General features: G+C 35.1%; 2 protein-coding genes across 2 annotated transcripts in view; both read left to right on the top strand.

Moving 5' to 3' along the window:
• Positions 1 to 29: 29 nt before the first annotated feature.
• Positions 30 to 6,250, top strand: LOC306866596 (peroxisomal succinyl-coenzyme A thioesterase-like; the record flags this gene model as incomplete). The annotated part of the gene is made up of 10 exons (XM_079411855.1): positions 30 to 219; positions 295 to 394; positions 2,879 to 3,069; positions 3,543 to 3,712; positions 4,284 to 4,403; positions 4,496 to 4,578; positions 4,675 to 4,768; positions 4,862 to 4,942; positions 5,021 to 5,162; positions 6,126 to 6,250. The coding sequence occupies 10 exons, from the start codon at positions 30 to 32 to the stop codon at positions 6,248 to 6,250; spliced, it is 1,296 nt and encodes a 431-aa protein (XP_079267981.1).
• Positions 6,251 to 12,141: 5,891 nt separating this feature from the next.
• Positions 12,142 to 21,068, top strand: part of LOC306866344 (laminin subunit beta-4-like) — a 31,079-nt gene continuing 22,152 nt past the window's right edge. Inside the window, exons 1-3 of the mRNA XM_079411483.1 lie at positions 12,142 to 12,254; positions 15,513 to 15,560; positions 17,384 to 17,541. Of these exons, the coding sequence (XP_079267609.1) occupies positions 12,230 to 12,254; positions 15,513 to 15,560; positions 17,384 to 17,541 (231 nt within the window). The 5' untranslated portion in view covers positions 12,142 to 12,229. The remainder of the gene's footprint in view (positions 12,255 to 15,512; positions 15,561 to 17,383; positions 17,542 to 21,068) is intronic.

Below are 21,068 nucleotides of genomic sequence, written 5' to 3'. Positions count from 1 at the left end.
GACTCCAGTGTTCATTTTTGAGGTACACCATGGCAGAGCACGGTCCTGTACTTTCTGTTCATCCTTCACGCTGCTTGGTTGATGAAACAACAGAGGTAGAAGTTAAGCACTTACCTGCTGATTATAAGATCACTCTTCACGCACTGATTCACTCTGAAGATGGAGATGATTGGGAAGCGTTCGGCCGCTACACCAGCGACTCCTCAGGGACTGTTAAAGGTACACTACTATCTTAAACCATCACACATTCACAGTTTTGATTCTACAAGAATTTACTGAATTATTCATACACAGTTTCCAGAGATAAAAGTCTTGGCGGTACATTTGAGGGAGTTGAAGGCATGGGTCTGCTGTGGAGTATGAGACCTGTTCCTGAAAGTAAACCTGGTCGCAGGTAAATAATTAATAAAGCATTGCATGCATGAACTTCTAATTTAAAGGGACAGTTCACCGTAAAATGAACTTGTATCATTTACTCTCTATACGTCATACCAAAAGTGTATACTGTTTTTTTTCTTTGTAAATCGAAATGGGAATTTTATCATAAAGGTGCTAACATAAAAAAAAAAAAAAAAATACATGGGAATAAAAGGCCAAATATAGTGCAATAGATGGGTTCCAGAGGTAAAAATAAAAAAATGTTAAAGGGTTAGTTCAGACAAAAATGAAAATTCTGTCATTAATTACTCACCCTCATGTTGTTCCAAACCAATAAGACCGTTCATCTTCGAAACACAAAGATTTTTTTTTATTTATGAAATCCGAGAGCTCTCTGACCCTCCATAGACAGCAAGGGTCCCCACGATCAAGACCCAGAAACTTAGTAAGAACATCATTAGAATGGTCCGTGTGACATCAGTGGTTCAACTGTAATTTTATAAAGCTACGAGAATACTTTTTGTGCCAAAGAAAACTAAAATAACTTTATTCAACAATTCTTCTCCTCAGCGTCACTCTAAAGGTCTTTGCACACTGAGTCTGAAATTTTCATACACTAAAAAATAAATACGACCTCACGTTGTGTCAAGCACGTTTACACACTGCCTCCGAAACTTTCATCCGTCATAAAAATGACAAATACGAAAAAACGCATGAGAACATTTCGGACTCAGTGTGCAATGGCCTTTAGGGTGCCATTTAGGAGAGTACCACAACGCATGCGCGCGCTCTCCTCTGAATGTAAACAAGATGCAGTGCCTGCGTGTTCTGTGTCAGCAGCATCACATGTATGTGTTGTATTTGTGCAGAAAAAGGACGCGCATACATCGTTATACTCTCCAAAATGGCACCCAAAGGGTGACGCGGAGGAGAAGAATTGCTGAATAATGTTATTTTAGTTTTCTTTGCACACTAAAAGTATTCTGGTAGCTTCATAGAATTACAGTTGAACCACTGATGTCACATGGACTATTTTAACGATGTCCTTACTACGTTTCTGTGCCTTAATCGGGGTAGTACCCTTGCTGTCTACTGTATGCAGGGTCAGAAAGATCTCGGATTTCATCCAAAAAATCTTAATTTGTGTTCCAAAGATGAATGAAGGTCTTACAGGTTTGGAACGACATAAAGGTGAGTAATTAAAGGTGCACTAAGCGATTTTTGAAAAATGCTTTTGACCACAGCTAGGACCGAATCCCAAAACACACTTGTAGCCAATCAGCAGTAAGGGGGCGTGTCTTATAATGACAGAGAGAAGCGCTCCGTTTGAGTGCACAGGATGGACATTAGCAAATCGACTATAGATAGAGAGAGATGGCAGATAAAAAAAAGAGGAAAATATCAGAGAAACAAAACATTAAAAAGAAGGGTTACGATCAGGCAAGAGGTAGGACCCGTGTAAATATCAGAGCAGCTTTCCAGCGGTGGAGAGAACTCAAGGAGCGGGAAGGGCTCGAATCGGACGCCGAGGTTGCGTTGTTTCTTTTTGATAGGTGAGTAACGTTGATTTTGCTTCGTTTCACACACACTTTTCCGTGTTGGCTTTTGTTTGAATATGCTTGTGTGCCATCTTCCACAATCGTCGTTGCCATGGTTGTGCATGTATGGAGATTTCAAAATAAGGGCGAGGTCCTGTTGGGGTATGGGCGTGTTTGTTTTGGTGCTTTCAAATATCAACATCGTTTGGCAAAAATCTTTTAATTAGTGCACCTTTAATGACAGAATTTTAATTTTTGAGTGAATCCCTTTAATATGCTTTTGTTGTTCGCAATATTTCAGTTCGCAATTTTTCAACTTATATTTTAAGTAGCCCTGTTTAACAGCAGAATCCCTGGTGAAAAAAAACTACATTACCCATGATGCTTAAAGAAAATTCTACCAATCAGAGAGCCGCCGTGAGCAAATTGTGCCAAACCATAGACTGTAAAAAAAGATGGACGACATGTCTCCACTTCCTTCCAAGTGAAGCCAAAGCATCTCAGTATGGCCGCTGCCATCATGAGTAAATGACGTCATTTGAAGCCTGAGTCTGCGCAGTAGTGCCGTGAGGTGGAGCCACGCGGTATCAAACTCCCGCAGACCCAATCAACCATAATGACACGCCCCTTTTTTTATACCATCAAATTATAGGCCTATTAGCAAAAATGACCGTATTAGCTAAAAACTTATCACAAAAACAAACAATTGAACCTATATCAGCGTGATAACAACTACCTTAAATTACCAAAACCATATTTCGGAAAATTGTATTGGAAGTGTAATTAATTATTATTTTGTTGACTCAAGTCCCATTCGTTTACATGGAGAGGGCGGGGTTTATGACATGTACTGCAGCCAGCCACCAGGGGGCGATCAAAGCGCCCGCAGCTTCACTTTTCTTTTAAAAAATCTTTTACCGTCATGCACTGAATTGACAGATAATTCTAATTTGAATTGACAGATTTCGGAAGAACAATGTCCAGACACCCGTTAAAGTGATGTTTTCTGTGTATGAAGGACACCTTGCTAGGGGCTTTAAGCATCACATACCCATCACATCAGCTACTGCTGAACGCTGGTATTTGGCCCCTGAAGTCCAGAGGGTTGAAGTGACAGAGGGTGAGATAAAGGGGACACTTTTCATTCCTCCAGGTATGGATTAGTGATTAGATGCAGTCCTTGCCCATATATCATTAGTATAGTATTTGCAATCATTTTAAATTATATTTAACCTAATAACAGAAATATAATAATAATATAAATTACATAATATGCAAGTTTAATAAATTTACGAATTAATATATATTTAATTATAATATAAATATATTTATTTATACTGCCATTTAGGGTCAGTAATTTTTTTTTTCTTCTTTTTAAAGAAATTAATACTTTTACTCTCCAGTGATGCATTAAAATGAACAAAAGTGAATGATTCAATTCAAAACATTCTGAAACAACACATGAAATTTGTATTTTTATTGTGCCACAAGAGAAGCGTTTATTTTAAAACTAACCTACTCTGTTACCTTGTACATTTAGATGAATGTAAATCATTGTACATTCTGTCTACCTTTACAGAGACTTAAGGGACTCTCCGTTTATATGCGTGTGGTTTTGTAATGCAGGTTCTGGCCCCTTTCCTGCTGTGCTAGACCTCTGGGGAGGGCAGGGAGGTCGTGTTGAGTATCGCTCAGCGCTCCTGGCGTCCCACGGCTATGTCTCGCTGGCTCTGGAGTACATCGGGATGCTGACCGCTGAAGGAAAACTGCATCACGTGGACAACACCTACTTTGAGGTACATGTGTGCTACACAACAACTAAAAATATAACTCTGATTAACGGATAGGTAATTCATGTATAGTTATACATTAATCAAATATACAGTAAAAGACTGAAGTAATGATGCTGAAAATTCATCTTTGCAATAGCTTTATATAATATAATAACATAATAGTATTATATTTATATAGTAGCTTTACAATATTTATGTTTTACTGTATTTTTGGTCAAATAAACGTAGCCTCGGTGAGCAGAAGAGACTTCTTTAAAAATATTTAACTGGTAGTGTACATGAAAATATATTTATTAAAATGAAATGACATTTCTATTACCTCTTTGCATTTACATTAACTAAACTGACATTATTTAATGTTTGTTAATGCTAAAGTGATTGTAAAATAATTCAGTTATATGTCAAATAATTTTTAATGTTTAATTAGATTGAAAAATAATTTCAAATTGAATTTTTTTCCCACCAATATTTCATACAATTTGATTCTTACATTGGAGAGGGAAAAATAAGGTATATAGCATAATATATACCTTGAAAATATTTAAAGCACATCAAATATATTTTTGTTTTTCAGACTGCATTCACGTTTCTGCAAAAACACCCCAAAGTTCGTCCTGACAGAGTGGCAGTGATGGGGATGTCATTTGGTGTGTCTGTAACGCTGGGTTTGACCGCATACTCAGAAATTGTAGAGGTAAAAATTCTCATTTACATCAGTACAGTGGAGATATAATGCACATTCAGTGATACAATGTATTTTTCTGTTCTTTGATGGCAACTTTGCAGCCCAGGTGTGTGGTTTGTGTGAGCGGGAGTCACATCATACCACTCAAAGGATCTTTGGCGGATGTTTATGCAGCACTGCAACAGTAAGAAACACCATTTTCGCACAACAGGCATTATTAAGAGATATTACGTTATACAAACTATATACTAATAACGTCTGTAATTCTGTCAACACCAAGGAATGTAGACAAAATCCGCTATGATGAAAAGATGAGAATAATTTGGCGGGATCTGTTGCTGCCAGTACCAGATGACCCTTCCAAGAAAGCTAAGGTATGAAAATGATGCATTTACTTTGTAATCCGTATGTAATATTCAGTTTTGTTCTACAAAGAGTCATGTGCTTGCAATTCATGTTTTTACCAGATGGGTGAAATCAAATGTCCTGTTTTATTAATCGTTGGAGAGGACGATCAAAACTGGCCGGCTTCAGAATCTGCAGCGGATGTGAGTCGATCAGTTTAATACATTAATATGTTTCATCTCAGGCCAGTGATTGAGCCGATCTCATTTCCTGCTCGGCAGATGAAGAAGATGATGGAGAAGGCTGGGAACAGTCACCTCCTAACGGTTCTCTCGTATCCTGGAACGGGTCACCTTATTGAGCCGCCCTACAACCCTCATGTCCGATTCAGTGACTTCAAGCTACTGGAGGCAAAGACCAAAGGTGCAAGTCTTAATACATCACATGTATAATCAACCTAGTTGTTTCACTGTGTTTGAGCTGGCTAGCCCTTGTTACGTTAAAACTATGAGTGCAATCGTTGACCCTAATTCGATTATAGTCACTGCACAATGTTCTTTTCTGAATATCAGCACGTGCACGAGCACAAATGTGCTATTAGTTTTATACAACAGTGCAGAACAACACGGTGTTTTGTTCCTTGAATGAATCTGTTTTTGAACGAATCGAGTGAGCCAGTGATTCAACGGTCCATTCAGATGGACTCACTTGTTTAGTTTCTAATTGAATTTGCCATTTTGAATGAATCGTTTGATTTGAATGATTCAATAAATCATTTATTAAAACAGGGACTTGGCAGTTTTATTGTCATATTTATTTATCCATCACAGGCCTAAACCAGCCAAGGTGCCAAACTTATAAATAATAGTTCATTTAATAAGGCTAATTTTTCATTAAATAGAAACTTTTTTTTTATAGATTTATTTTTTGTCATTTTTGCCTTTGTAATAGCATTTGCATTTTTACCTATTGTAATAGGACAGATCAGACATGACAGGGAGCAAAGTGGGAGAGGGGTTTCGGGAAAGGTCCTCGAGTCGGGATTCGAACACGGGATGCCCAAATTTTTACAACATCTCAGAGTGCCAAAACTTTGCTTTATGTTCATGACCCTAAACAAGAAATAATTTCACATTTTCAAGAAAAACATCCAAGTTTAACCAGTATTTCCAGCAACTCAAAAATGTGCTGTGGGTCATACTGACCAGGAATATAACATAAGGGCTAGTCTATGGATCATCTGTTATCTTATTATTCATTTTCCCCACTAGCATGCTTTTAAATGGGAAGTGAGATGTCATATACACAGACGGATAGATGAATGTGCTGTTGTTGGAATATGCGATGTATTTCAGGAGGTTGAAATGACATTGCTTTGTATTGCAGTGGTGGTGCTTTGGGGAGGAGAGACGGTTCCTCACAGTCGAGCTCAGGAGGAGTCCTGGCAGAAAACTCTGGCTTTTCTTGAAGAGCATCTCTATGACAACAGCAGAACAGTTACGCACTGCTAACCATTTATATATACGGTATCTACAACTGTGAGACTAACTCATCCTCAATGTGCCTTTATACAGTAATACTGAAGAGACTAATAGTGTTAATTATCATTTTAAAAGCATTAATTATTAAATTGTTGCAATGAATTTATGAATTAATTGTACTTAAATATTCATTTAAAATTAAACGATTGTGATTAATCACATCCGAAACAAAAGCTTTTGTTTACATAATATGTGTGTGTAATATGTGTGTGTATTATGTATATTTATTATGTATATATAAATACACACACATACATGTAGATATTTAAGAAAAATGTTATGTTTATATATTAAATGTATTTATATATAATATAAATGATATGAATTGAAATTTATACATGTAAATATTTTCAAAATATATACTGTATGTGTGTGTTTATATATACATAATAAATATACACAGCATACACATATATTATGTAAACAAAACATTTATTTTGGATGCGATTAATCACGATTAATTGTTTGACAGCACTAAAAAAATCGAATTATTAAAACAAAATCTAATGTAAATGACTTGGGTTTTTTTACATTTGAGTTGATGTTAACGTGTAAACCTTGGGATGTTAGAGAAAAAACGTATTTTCTTAGCGAGAGATGTTATTTACACTATGTTAAAATAGCAAGATTTTCTGCTATTTATACTAGGCTACTTATTGCAAATAGTGGCAATTATCTGCACCTCGGTATTGTAGTATGTTATAAAACAGTACGCAATAATAACGTATTGAGTGTACATTATAGTTTTAATTCAAATTATTAAATGGATGCCACCTTATTAAGACATTATAAAGCCCTCCCTACACCTACCCGTTACATTATTCTCAACTTTTTGATTATTTCCTTAATTTTTATTGAAAATAAATGCCTTTCCGATGCGATATGAGATTTGAAAAAGGAGAAAAAAAAGTTCGGCAAGAGGCGGGTTCGAACTCGGATCGATCTAGTCAAAAATCACGCTTTTTGCATTGTTGACTATCCCAATCACACGTTAGTGGGCGGAGTTAGTGTAAATAGCCTTTGCCAACAAGGTGGGCTATTTGCACTTAGTGTCCGTAAATTTAAAGTACAATTTATTACTTTACTTACTTTACTTTTGTCATTTAGCAGACGCTTTTGTCCAAAGCGACTTACAAATAAGAAAAAGTAACTAAAACTAAAAAGTTACAACTCTATAAATACTATCTACCCACATATTTAAGAAAATAAAGAAATTAAATAAAATTAACACATGCATATAACAACAACATTTCAATAATAAACATATCAATGAAAAAATTTAATAAAAAGCTACTACTATCCCTTGCCGGTGTCCCTGCCCGGTGGAGTCGCACGGTAGAGTCGATGGTCTTTACACTCTTTACTTTTTTACTTTTGTCATTTTGTTATTAACCAAAACAATTTATTTTTACATTTAGATAACTTATTGAAGACACAATTCTCAATGCTATGTGATGGTGCAATTAAAAATGTCAATAACTAGCCTACCCTTCAGTTTCTGTAAGTTGTCTCTTATTTATTTTTTAAACTACTGAGCTCAATTATGGTGTCGCACATGAGCATTTGAGTAATTAAAGACAAGTTGAGTAATTTAGTGGTTCGCTGGCCCTGAATCTCATTTATGCATGAATGCCAATGGTCTTTTCTGGCCAGAAAGTGTGCTGTCCTGTTGGGCTCCTTGATCAAAATACCTTTATTTCATTTTTGTCTAGCTTCAATTGATAAGTTGTGTGTTTACTTCTTTTGATACCAAAAAACTGTCACAAACTCCCGCTGCAACGGGGATCAAAGACTGATGTGTGATGCTGCTGCCAGCTCCAGATAGCATGCCAGAGCGTCTCACACGAGCAGAGCATTAGCCGTTTCACCATTGATGTTGATGCCAAACAGTGATCGGGATAACATTTATCTCATTTGTCAATGCGCAGAATAAGGCTGATATCAGAAGTGACACATCTCATAATCACAGCTGTGCTTTTGTAGTGTGTTCTTATAGAAAATATTTTAACTTCTACAAAGGAAAACATTCACATAATAACTGAACGGAAAACAACAACTGTGTCCCCAGGACTAGCCTCTTTTTCATAAATATTAGGTTGGGGCCACATGGCTGTGATTTTATTGCATTAGATTGCCACATATTTTAAATGTTACACGTTTATACAGAATTACAGAATTTGTGTATTACTGGTTTACTTTTCTGCATAAGATGTTGCATAACTTTCATAAGTTTTACTGTTTAAATGTAATTCAGTAGATTATGTAGTCACGATTTTAAGGTTTATACAGAAATTGGATTTTCAAAATAAATATACCCAGAGAAATGCACTTAAGTAAAAAGTCTGATAGCTAGCCTCAGTCTTAACAGAAGAAATGTAGAACATAAATATATTTTGTATTATATCAAATATAACATTTACAATTTTAATTTAATACATTTTAATAATATTATAAATATTGTATCATATTTTGTAATTATATAAAGCAGACAGAAGAAAAATAATAATTTTTATTTGATTATAAGTTATCTTTTGTATTATATCAAATATAACATTTTAAAATGTAATACATTTTGATAATTAATATGATTAAATATTATATAACATTATTTTAATCATATAAAGCAGACAGTAAACATGTAATAAATATTTGTTTATTCATTTTACAAAGAAGTTATATTTTTTATTGTCTTTAAAATGCAATATTTTTTTTTTAAATAATTGTACTAATAAATATTTTATATTATATCAAATAACCATTTAAATTTTATACATTTTAATAATATATGACATTTTTTAATCATATAAAGCAGACAGTACAAGTGTAAAAAAATAAATACGTTTTGAATAATTTTACTAATAAATATTTTGTATAATTTTAATTAAATTTAACACATTTTATTAATATGATAAATATATAATATTTTGAATCATACAAAGCAGACAGAAAAAATAACAAATAAATAATATTTAATTTCATTAGGAAGTTATATTTAGTTTTAAATCAAATATAGCATTTTAAAATGTAATATATTTTAATAATATAAATATTATATAAGAATATTTTTATATAATAAAGCAAGCAGTAATCTCAGATTCATTTTACAGAGAAGTTATGTTTATTATATCAAATAAAACTGTTTTAAATGACATTTAATACATTTGAATACTTACTATGATAAACATTATAGAATTATTTTAATCATATAAAGCAGACCGTGAGGATTGTTAACTAAGAACAATATATATCTGTTTACAATATTGAGCATATTATAGTTTTTATCATATTCATGTTTACAATCAAAACATTGATCAAATATGTCTGTCCTGTCATAGCAGTGAAACCCAAGCTTCGAGTCAGAGATACTATTTTTCTTCAACACAAGATGAGACACATCTTCATACCCTGGTTATGATTTGTTGGAAGTGTGAGCTGGTAATCAAAAGTGCTTTTGCATTAAAAAGGATGAGAGAATCATGTCGCATAAAATGTCTAAAACCTTTTAACTTATTACAAACAGCATCACCAAATAATTGACAAACTGCAAGACAGCAAACAACAACAAAGCAACGTAATAAACTATAGACTAATAAACTCACAGCAAGTCGGATATGTAACCTGATTAATGATGTTTGGTGATTTGCATTTCAGCAATATGAAGTGCTGGTCAACATAACCTTAAATGAATGGCATTGATAAACAGGACCAGTGCATTTATTTATTACCCTAACTCACATTCCAGACATGTCAGGCTTGGTGAAGATTTGCTGCAAAGATATTTGCATTTTGTCTGGGTCTGTAAGTGTCTACAGATGCCAAAAACAGCCTTGAGGGAATGACAAATGTGTTGGCTTGGTTGGTATGCAGTTTCTAACCACAGCTGTTGACTCTGAGTTCATAAAAATCTGCCTTTGAAAAGTTTAAAAATGTATTTCTGTGATTTGTAGGCCAGATGCGGGATGTTTATCAGTATCTGTACCACAGCCACTGGAGCGAATTTCATTCGGGCAATAATTTGTAGCAATAAAGAAGGTGATGTCTGAGGGATTCCTGTCCAAAATGTGACTTAAAATTAGGTTTAGCCTTAAAGATGTGAGTAGTGCTTTTGATGGAGATGTTTAAATTGATGTACACATGCATGAGACGAAGACACAGTCATTGCAATGGAAAATTGGGTCTTTTATATGTAACCCAAAACATTTGCATCAATACACAGAAATATGTGTCAGTATAACAGTTTAAGACCACTCCAATTTTTTTAAATTAAAATAGATAATCTTTGTTTTGTGCATTTTATCAAGAAAACTGTTCAAGTGCCTTTCATAGGAGTTTGCGTTGTGTTTGCAAATAAATGACTGGAAATATAAAGTTTGGAAAAAACATCTGCAAGTCATTTTCTCTTGCCCTGGGCTGACCGTTAGACCTTTTAACCCTCATGAAAACTAAGAAAAAATGTTTCTCTTTCTATACAGATGTCTTTACAATCACAACAAAACATAGAGGGGCTTATTTGTTCAAATTTAATACGTTTAGTTTCATTTTCAAGGCATGAAAGCGTCAAATGTTGATGTCTTTCAAGAAATAGTTCACCCAAAAAATTTAATTTACAGAATATTTACTCACCCTCAGACCATCCAAGATGTAGATGAGTTCATCAGAACAGATTTTTGCATCACTTGTTCATCAATGGATCCTCTGCAGTGAATGGGTGCCGTCAGAATGAGAGTCCAAACATCTGATGAAAAACATCACAATAATCCACACCCCTCCAGTCCATCAGTTAACGTCTTAGTGAAGCGAAAAGTTGCAACAAATCCATCAAGAAGAAGAAAGAGGACTCGTATTTTAGCCAGAAGCAACAAAATGTTTTTTTTCTTTACAAACACACATCTTTTCGCTTTCACAAGACATTAACTGATGGACTGGAGGGGTGTGGATTACTTGTGGATTATTGTGATGTTTTTATCAGCTGTTTGGACTCTCATTCTGACGGCACCCATTCACTGCAGAGGATCCATTGGTGAACAAGTGATGTAATGCTACATTTCTCCAAATCTGATGAAGAAACAAACTCATCTACATCTTGGATGGCCTGGGGGTGAATACATTTTCAGAACATTGTGAACTATTCTATAGTAACATTTCAGTACGTACTAATACAATATATACTGAAATTGATACAGACACAAATTGAAAAAAAAAAAAAAAGTGTAGTAAAATAACACTGAAATACATTTTGGATGTTTTCTTTTTAGCAGAAACAAAACAGCCCTAAATTGACCAGCGTCTGAAAAAAACGTACATTTATGTTAACTATTTGGTGCTTTATTCCCAAACATATTACACTGTATTCCCAAACATTGATTTCATTCTTCTAAACACACCTTCTGAAGCAATAGTATGAAGCATTTAATCCAAGTGCGTAAAGTCGTGTTGCTTGTCAAACACATTTCTATTCTCTGATGTGTCATTAACCCCGCTGACGAGAGTGTGTCCCGTAATGAATCCAGCCATCATTCCCTCTCATGACAAGCATAAATCAACTCTCAATGCAACATAATCCTTTTTTCCTCACACAGCCTTGGGGCTTTTCTTCCTTCTCTCACACACTCGGGAGCTCAGGTGTGTCATTACAAGCTTCAGCTTTCAGTTATTACTGCACAATCCATTGCTGGCAGCTATAGGTACACGCACACAAGCCCAAGACCACAACACATTGAGATCATCAGCAGAAGACCCCATCTAATCACCTTCAAACTCTCCATCCCGCTGCGTGGAAGTGATAGTGTGTAAGTGTTTAGTCATTTCTGTGTAACCAGCTGTATTAAGAGTAATACAATGACAAGCAAATTGTAAGTCAGTGCTCTGTTGTTCTCGATAGAGTATTGGACTATGATGAATCATTTGTGGTAGAAGCCGAAGCTGCTCAGTCAAGTCTAGTCCAACCACATGCTATTTGTCTTCATCTGCAAAGGTATGTGTGGAAAATATTCAGTCACAGCTGATGTAATGATTTCTAGGTTAGAATGTTTGGTAATATACAGCTGTGGGATGTTGTATCTATGTCAGTACTTTATCCAAAAGAAAAAAAAACCTGTTTTGAGCTATTTTTTTGTGATAGTTTGTGGTTAAAATAATCTTATAAATTCAGTATATTTTGTCTTTTTAAGAAAAAGAGAACATAACCTCAACAAAATAAGAATTGTTAATGTGCAAATGTCAAATGTTTTATTATAATCATAATTTGTTTTAACATAAGTGTTAAATGAGCAATTTCTTGTTAGAAATGTAATAATATATTTGATTGTATTTTTGTTTTTAATATTTCAGTAACTTCTATTTTTATTTTATTTTCAATATTACAATTAATATCGCAATATTGTATCTAAACGTTTAGTTGGTTTTATCTTTAAGAAACTAATATTTCATTTTATTAAAAATGCCAAATTGTAATATATATATATATATATATATATATATATATATATATATATATATATGCATATATATAAAAAGTGGCATTAAAGTGAAATAGCTGAACATAAACATAGTAGGCTGAGAAAAATACTCATTTTAGAAGAACATTTCAAATGGCACTTCAAATGTAACTCTTCATATATACAGGTACATCTAAAAAAAATGTGAATATAGTGAAAAACTGCATTTTTTGTAACTTATTTCAAAAAGTGAAACTTTCACATATATTTTACATTCATTACATGTAAAGTAAGACATTTCAAAAGTTTTTTTGTTTTAATTTTGATGATTAGAGTTTACAGCTCATGAAAGTCAAAAATCAGTATTTCAAAATAGAATATTTCTTAAGATCAATCAGAAAAAGGATTTGCAAAACAGAAAAGTTCAAGTTCTTTAAAGTATGTTCATTTCTGCACTCAATACTTGGTCGGGGCTCCTTTAGCACAAACTCCAGCATCGGTGAGGAATGGCATGGAAGCGATCAGCCTGTAGCTCTGATGAGGCACTATTGAGCCTTCAGCTCGTCTGTATTGTTGGATCGACTGTTTCTCTTAAAAAATATCCCATAGATTCTATATGGGGTTCAGGTCAGGCATGTTGGCTGGCCAATCAAGCACAGTAACATCATGGTCAGCAAAGCACTTGGAGGTGGTTTTGGCAGTGTGGGCAGGTGCCAAGTCCTGCTGGAAAAGGAAATCAGCATCTCCATAAAGCTTGTCAGCAGATGGAAGCATAAAGTGCTCCAAAATCTCCTGGTAGACGGCTGCATTGACTCTGGACTTGATAAAACACAATGGACCAACACCAGCAGACGTCACAGCACCCCAAATCATCACTGACTGTGGAAACTTCAAACTGGACTTCAAGCAGCTTGGGTTCTGTGCCTCTCCACTCTTCCTCCAGAATCCAGACATTGATTTCCAAATGAAAAGCAAAATTGACTTTTATCTGAAAGGAGGACTTTGGACCACTGAGCAACAGTTCAGTTATTTTTCTCTTTAGTCCAGGTAAGATGCTTCTGATGTTGTCTCTGGTTCAGAAGTGGCTTGGTAGCCCTTTTCCTGAAGACGTCTGAGCGTGGTGACTCTTGATGCACTGACTCCAGCTTCAGTCCACTCCTTGTGAAGCTCTCCCAAGTGTTTGAATCAGCTTTGCTTGACAGTATTCTCAAGCTTGCGGTCATCCCTGTTGCTTGTGCACATTTTCCTACCCAAATTCTTCCTTCCAGTCAACTTTGCATTTAATATGCTTTGATACAGCACTCTGTGAACAGCCACACCTTTCAGTAATGACCCTCTGTGACTTACCCTCTTTGTGGAGGGCGTCAATGTTCGTCTTCTGGATCATTGCCAAGTCAGCAGTGTTCCCCATTATTGTGGTTTCAAAGAACAAGATATACCCTGTATTTATACTGTAGAGATGGTCGTTTAATGAAACTCAAATATAAATATTCTAATATATTGAGATACTGGATTTTGACTTTCATGAGCTGAAAACTCTAATTATAAAAATTAAAAAATTTTTTTTTTTTACATGTTATGAATGTAAAATATACACGAAAGTTTCACTTTTTGAAATAAGTTACAAAAAAATGAGGTTTTTCACGATATTCTATTTTTTTTGATGTACCTGTATGTATATATATATATATATATAAAGATCAATGAAATTGTGCTAAAATGTAATATAATACACTACTATTACTATCATATATGAGAGATATACTGCCCTATCCAGATAAAATAATATATCAAATTTTAAAATTTTAGCACAACTTCATTGATCTTTATGAAGTAGAGAGAGAGAGAGTAGAATTTTACAATTTGGCATTTTTGAAAATAAAATGACTATATTACATATAAAATAAAATATTAGTCACTAAAACAAAACTAAATCCTGATCAAATTTAGCACAGTTTTGTTGATATTTATGAAGTACCAACTGCTATGATGGCAGGCCTTATTTGCATGACAATTACATTTAGCCAATTCCAGTTTTGTTCTGCTGTGTTGCATTGTTTAAAAGTAAATCTAATACTATAATGACTGTCTTGTTCTTGCATGTTTTAAATTCGCTGTTTTATCACAAGTAAGACTTAAACAGAAGCCCACCTGTACTCCCAGAGCTGTTGTCACGTAAATACATTGTGGCTTTTCTTGAATGAAACTGGACTAGTGCATTGTGGTGAATGATCTATGCTCTGTAAAAAAAGACTCTTCCTCTTTGTGTCATAGACATACTGAAACTGATCAAATTACAGGCTCATCTCACACTACTGAAGTAAATGGATGTCAGTAGTTCTTAAGTGTTTGCTTCAGGACTCAGATTTTTATAGCAGACTTCAAGTGGACACCCAAAAAACAGTCCCAAAATTCTATCCATCTGTATGATTAATGATGCAAATTTCATGCAAAAACTTTTAAAATCCTGCTAAATGATAAATCCACATACAGATATCCAGATAAATTCTGATTAAAAGTGCAGATAAATGCAGTTGAGATGCTCTCAGTCAGTTCTGAGAGCCTGCAGATCATAGGTGTTCATCTGATTGCTTGTAATTGACATTTTGATTGCAGAATACTCAATGAGAAAAATGTTTGACAGCTTGCTTTAATTAAACCGGTAGTAAACCTTGAGGCAAGGGCTGCTTTTATTGTGACATATTTCTCACATTGATTTTGTACCACATTCCTCCTCCTCCATTCATTCAATCATTCATCCTTTCTCTCTCCTCGCGCACCCGTTTGTCCTATAGGTCCAGCTATGCTGCGCCGATTGGAGACATTGGCATTCCTGCTCCTCTGTAAGTCTGCTCAAGTCTTTGACATTGCTGCAAGCTGACAGTGAAATTACCCTACGAGTCCAATCATGGGAAACATGTGATCACTTGCCACACTTGGATTGAATTTTTCCCCCACTTGTTGACACTTGAATCCTCTAACATGCACAAGTTGTCTTTCATTGTATATTTTTCAACAAATTTCTTTAATTTTCATAACAAAGTTCAACAAATCACTGTCATTTGGCAATAGTTTTGGCTCATACTTGTTTTGGTTTTACATGTTTTGTTTTTCAAGTATCCTGTTTTTATTCCTGAAAATTAGTTGAGTAAATCAGGTGATTCTTACTTTTAAGAAGCAAATTGCAGCCTGGTTTCTAGGGAGAAATGAGAGATTATTTTCTCATATCATTATTTTTTGAAAGTATAGAGTGCAGGAATGACGTATTTTGTAGGCCAAACCCCAGAAACGAGTAAATGTTTTGAATGGGTTTTTGGTTAAATGCCTGAAATAATTGATTTCCGTGTGATTTTCTTTTTTTCAGCTTTTACTTGTCTTTAAAAAAGTGGTTACTAACAAGTAGCTTCATGGGAGGTGGTCTGGGACATTTAAATAACAGGAAAAACATCTAACCTTGTTGTGTCTATAATCACGCTCTTGCAAACTATTCTAACACAAACTTTTAGAGAAAACTTTTCAACAATTGAAAGAGTTGTTTCATTGCTTAATAAGGTTTATATTTACATGTTTATTTTGTCACGCCAGAGGAGTTCAGTACATATAAGCTGTGAATGATCTGGATATTCAGGCCATTTGAGAGAATAAGTTTGGGGACTGGCCAGATATTAAAATTACCATAAATTCCCTTGTTATTTGAGGTGTATCATAAGGCTTATATAATAATAAAATATTGGGAATACATATGTAAAGGCCCCTTCACACCAAGCACGATAACTATAAAGATAACGATATAGTTCTAAAAATTGTTCTCAATATTGAAGAATAGCAGAGTCCATACCACAGCTATAACGATAAAGGCACAGAGAAACGATATCGTTGGAATCACTTTCAGAATGATTTCATTGACAGCCAATCAGAATCCATCCAGCTATAACAAGCTCGAGAATTTAAAGCAGCAGACGCGCATGTGCTTAGAATTAACAGACGATATCATCTGCTGGTGTGGACACTAATATCGTTATATTTATAGTTATTGTCCTTGGTGTGAACGGGCATTAACTGTCCATGAATTATTTATTTGCCAAATGACGGTAATTTTCTGCAAATCTGTGCCCGTTATGAAGGGATTTAGGCAAATGGATCCACAGCAGCTTTGCCACCTGAACTCTATTGCTATGAATCGTTAGTTTTGCGCATTGGTTTGTTGGCATGTGAGATTTAATGCACACAAAATCTGTCCACGAGTTGTTCGTCTAAGTGAAAAAATGTGCTGTTGCTGCCAGATCTCAATTACTGAAAACTGTTTCCAAAAACGCAACTATATATTGTCATGTTTTCTCAAGCAAAACCAATTTTGAAAGTCCACTGAAGACATATTGTCATACATTTTTTGGCGTATACACAGTATGTTGAAGGTACAAAACAGAAAGTTTGGGTGTGGCATACTGCAAAGCTCCTCGCTTTATTAAACAGCCAGTAGGCTTTAGTTTCATGATTTCCTGCTTGCTGTTGCTAGCAATAGCAGGTTAATTGAGGGGAGGGGCATTCTCTGTCTAAAGCATTTGATTGGAGAACAATTTGTAGTACAGGATGAGTCATAAATATTTATTACTTAAAAGTTTAGCTAATGTGAAACCTGGTATAACTGAACTTTTGTGATTTATAGTGATAGCAGCTCCAGTCCGCCTCCAGGACGAATGTGTGGGGAATTCATGTTATCCTAACCTCGGTGACCTCATGGTGGGCCGCGCCACCCAGCTCAAGGCTTCTTCAACCTGTGGACTCTACAGACCACAAAACTATTGCATCCTAGGATACCTAGAGGTCAGTTGTCAAAAGCGCAACACTTCAAGAGGTCTGAATGTCAGTGATGTGGTTTAGAATATGTATGTCTTCAGAGTATTAAACCAGAAATGAAAGTAGATTCGAAGAGTTGCTCCCAGAACATTGCTTGTTGGGTTTGCAGGGAAAGGCTTCTCTGGATTTTAGTACTACACTTCACTTTGAAACTCTGAAAAATGTTTGAAAAAATATCACAAATTCAAGGTCGTAAATTCCCAAGGTCTTGAACCCTCAAGCATATACATTTCCCACAGGACTCAGAGTACAGTTTTCTCAGACATATTTGCATTTCATCTTCCCAATCCAAACTACCCAGAATACAGTTCCATCCCAAAGTGGTCTCTTTTCAGCACCCACACTGAGATTAAAAAGAGACGGTATGCTTTTTTCCCTTTTTTTTCAGTGTGGATTGACAGCACTCTGGCTGACCCTTTGGGTAATACATACTAAAGACAAGTTCTGATGTGCCTCCCTGAGCTGTCGTATAGGTCATTACCTCTTCCCTGCCACAAGACTAATTTATGCCTGTTTCCATATTCCCCTTTCCTCCCACCTCATACCCCCGGCCCTGTCTATACAGGTGATAAAGCTGGTATGTGGGTGTGTCGTTCAGCAATCCTTTTGTATATGTACACTACTTTTCTTGGCCTGAAGAGCCCACCGCAATGGTGCTTCCAATAACAAGTGGTATAAATAAAAGGAAGCTGTAAAAACACTGAATGCATTTCGGGTTGGTTTCTAAGGTGTTAAAACGAGATTATTGATGTGATGGACAGCTCTTGTTCATACATGCCTGCAATGTATGAACCCCCGCATATCCCCCCTCATTGTCCCTATACTATATTCAGGAAATTCTTGTGAATTTTTGCCAGGAGACACTAATTACATAGAATAATACATTACTGCAGGAGCTTCTGTGACTTACTCCCTACTGTATGAAGTTTTTAAAAGAATAATTCACTCAGGAAATTCTGTCTTTATTTGTTCATATTCTCATGTTGCTCCAAACCCAAAGAAGTTTCTTTCTTCCATGGAACACAAAAGGTGATTTTTTTTGGAGTAACATCCTGGTGGATCTTTTCAATATAATAAAAGTGAATGAAGCCTGCGGCTGTCAAGCTCCAAAATAAACCCAATGAAATAGTCTATAAGACTTTGTGCATTATATTCCAAGTATTCTGAAAGCATTCACTGGTTTTGTGTGAAGAACAGATTGAAATATAAGTCCTTGTTCAATTAAAATCTTGTCATCCACCCTTACTCTCCTTGGCAAGTTCATGAAAGAAGTAGTTGTGTTCAATCTGTGAACACATAATTGTTTTCAGTCATAGATTTTCAATGAGTCAGTTGATCCTGATCAAAAACTGGTCTGGGGTTAATTTTCCTAAAGCATTGTTAACCAACTATGGTTACAAGTTCCATCATTACCAACATTCCGTATTTCACAAAACCATAGTTCCAACAAAAATGTTGAACTATTTTATTTTGTCAAGAAAATGAAAGCACCTGATACCTGGGGAACCTGCGATTACATCAAAAATCTGAAAATTAAGCAAAAAAACAGACAACAAAACTAAATCAAAGTAGTCCTTAGATGCCATGCTTGTTATTTACAGCTATAATCAAGACTAGGCCTGGGCGATAAATCGATTTTATCGATTAACTCGAATGTGTAGTTTATGTCGTTTTGTTTGAATGAAAACCGACGCTCCCCTCAGCTCCAGTAGTTCCGAATGAGCTCAGCCCTCCCCCGCGCGTTTGCCACATAGGTTTTGGCTGATAGACATCATGATGTTAAAGGCCTAACTTTACTTCGTTTTTGTATACGAACGCGCAGCCTTTCAAAGTTTACTCCATTTGAAGCAGTCGGCGCACGTGCTCTAGAAAGCTTCAACCATGTTCAGCGTCTGCTCTATTTTTCTCCGTTAAGTCATGACTGATAACAAATATTTTTTAACTCTTTTAAACCAAAGCTGAGCTGTCTCATACCCTCTCGCTCACAAGCGCTTGTCAATGTGAACGTCTGTTGTTGCAGTCTCAGCTATTCTGATATGGTCTCTTTTCAACTGAAACAATGGCCATGAACGTGGAAAAACTGATTACTGTTAAATAACTTCAGTGGGATCACGAGCGCGTGTCCCTGCGCTCGTGATCCCATTTGCGCCTGAAAACTACTGCGTGCGACTATGAAAACATATTTAGGAGCACCAACTGGCCCGATCGGCATATTTGTGTTTGTGCTGAGGGAGCTTTAACTGTATCTAACATACTTGCGTGTTTTTGCAGGTTGAGTAATGTATCACATAATAAAAGAAGTGTAGACAGTGCATGAATCTCTTATTTACACAGTGTAAGGAGCTTCGTTGATTATAATGCAGTTTTGTGAGATCGCGATGAACTAAGATGAGGGACAGCTTTTTATGATTATTAAGGGAGTTTGCAAATGTGATATTGATTTAATACAACAGTTCATTAAACAAGAAGTTAATATTAAGTGACTTATATTGTTTGACTACAACACTATTGCCTTATTTTTGCTATATTTCATCAACGAAAATAGTTTCAAACAAAGTCCCAGCCAAGCTGCATCACATCTCCATTCAAACACAGAGGTGTTTCGTTTATGAATGAACTGCGTTTTTAAACGAATCTAGCGAGTCAATGATTCAATTACCCATTCATAAAGACAGTCTACTACTTCATTCCTGAATGAATCATCCGTTCGAACGAATCAATGAAATGAATGATTCAGGGATAAAATCAGTCACATACCGCCATCTACTGGTTGTTTTAGTTGAATTTTTAAGTATTTTTTCTGTTATCATTTACCCCCGGTTTCACAGACAAGGTTTAAGATTAGTTCCAGACTAAAATGTAATTCTGAGTTGTTTCAACTGAAATACACTTGCACTGATTGATCTTAAAACATATCAGTGCCTTTGTTTTGTCTCAAGATGCACACCAGTAATGTTTTTTTCTAAGACATGTTAATAAAAAGTACTTAAATGTCCTAATTGAACTATGGCCTAATCCTGGCTTAGTCTAAACTCTGTCTGTGAAACCAGGCCTTAATATTTCTACATTCAAAATTGTATATTTAAAACATTAACCTCAACATGAATTTAATTGCACTTATGCAACCTCTGAGCCTCATTAAACATCTGAAAATACACCTACAAGACACTTGTGTTCTTTTGTGCCACCTCTGTAGTACAAATGTATTCCTTAAATACTGATTTCATTTGATTGGTATCTTATTCTACTTGTTTTTATTCTGTTGTTTTAATTAGAAATGATAAAAAGCTTATTAATATATATTTTTTGAATTTGACAAAAGATAACATACTTTTAATAAAGTTAGAAAAATGCCATTACAAAGGTAAAAACTAAATTCCCTGTAAATCACTTTAAGGAGTCAAATATCACCTAGTAATGGGAAGGTTAATTTTTGATCAGAATTTTTGATTTTTGATTTGACGCCCCTTACAGAAAAAACACATGAACTTCAC

Source organism: Barbus barbus (genome assembly GCF_936440315.1).
Source record: "Barbus barbus genome assembly, chromosome: 48".
Taxonomy (NCBI): domain Eukaryota; kingdom Metazoa; phylum Chordata; class Actinopteri; order Cypriniformes; family Cyprinidae; genus Barbus; species Barbus barbus.
This window is presented reverse-complemented; position numbering and strand designations above follow the sequence as displayed.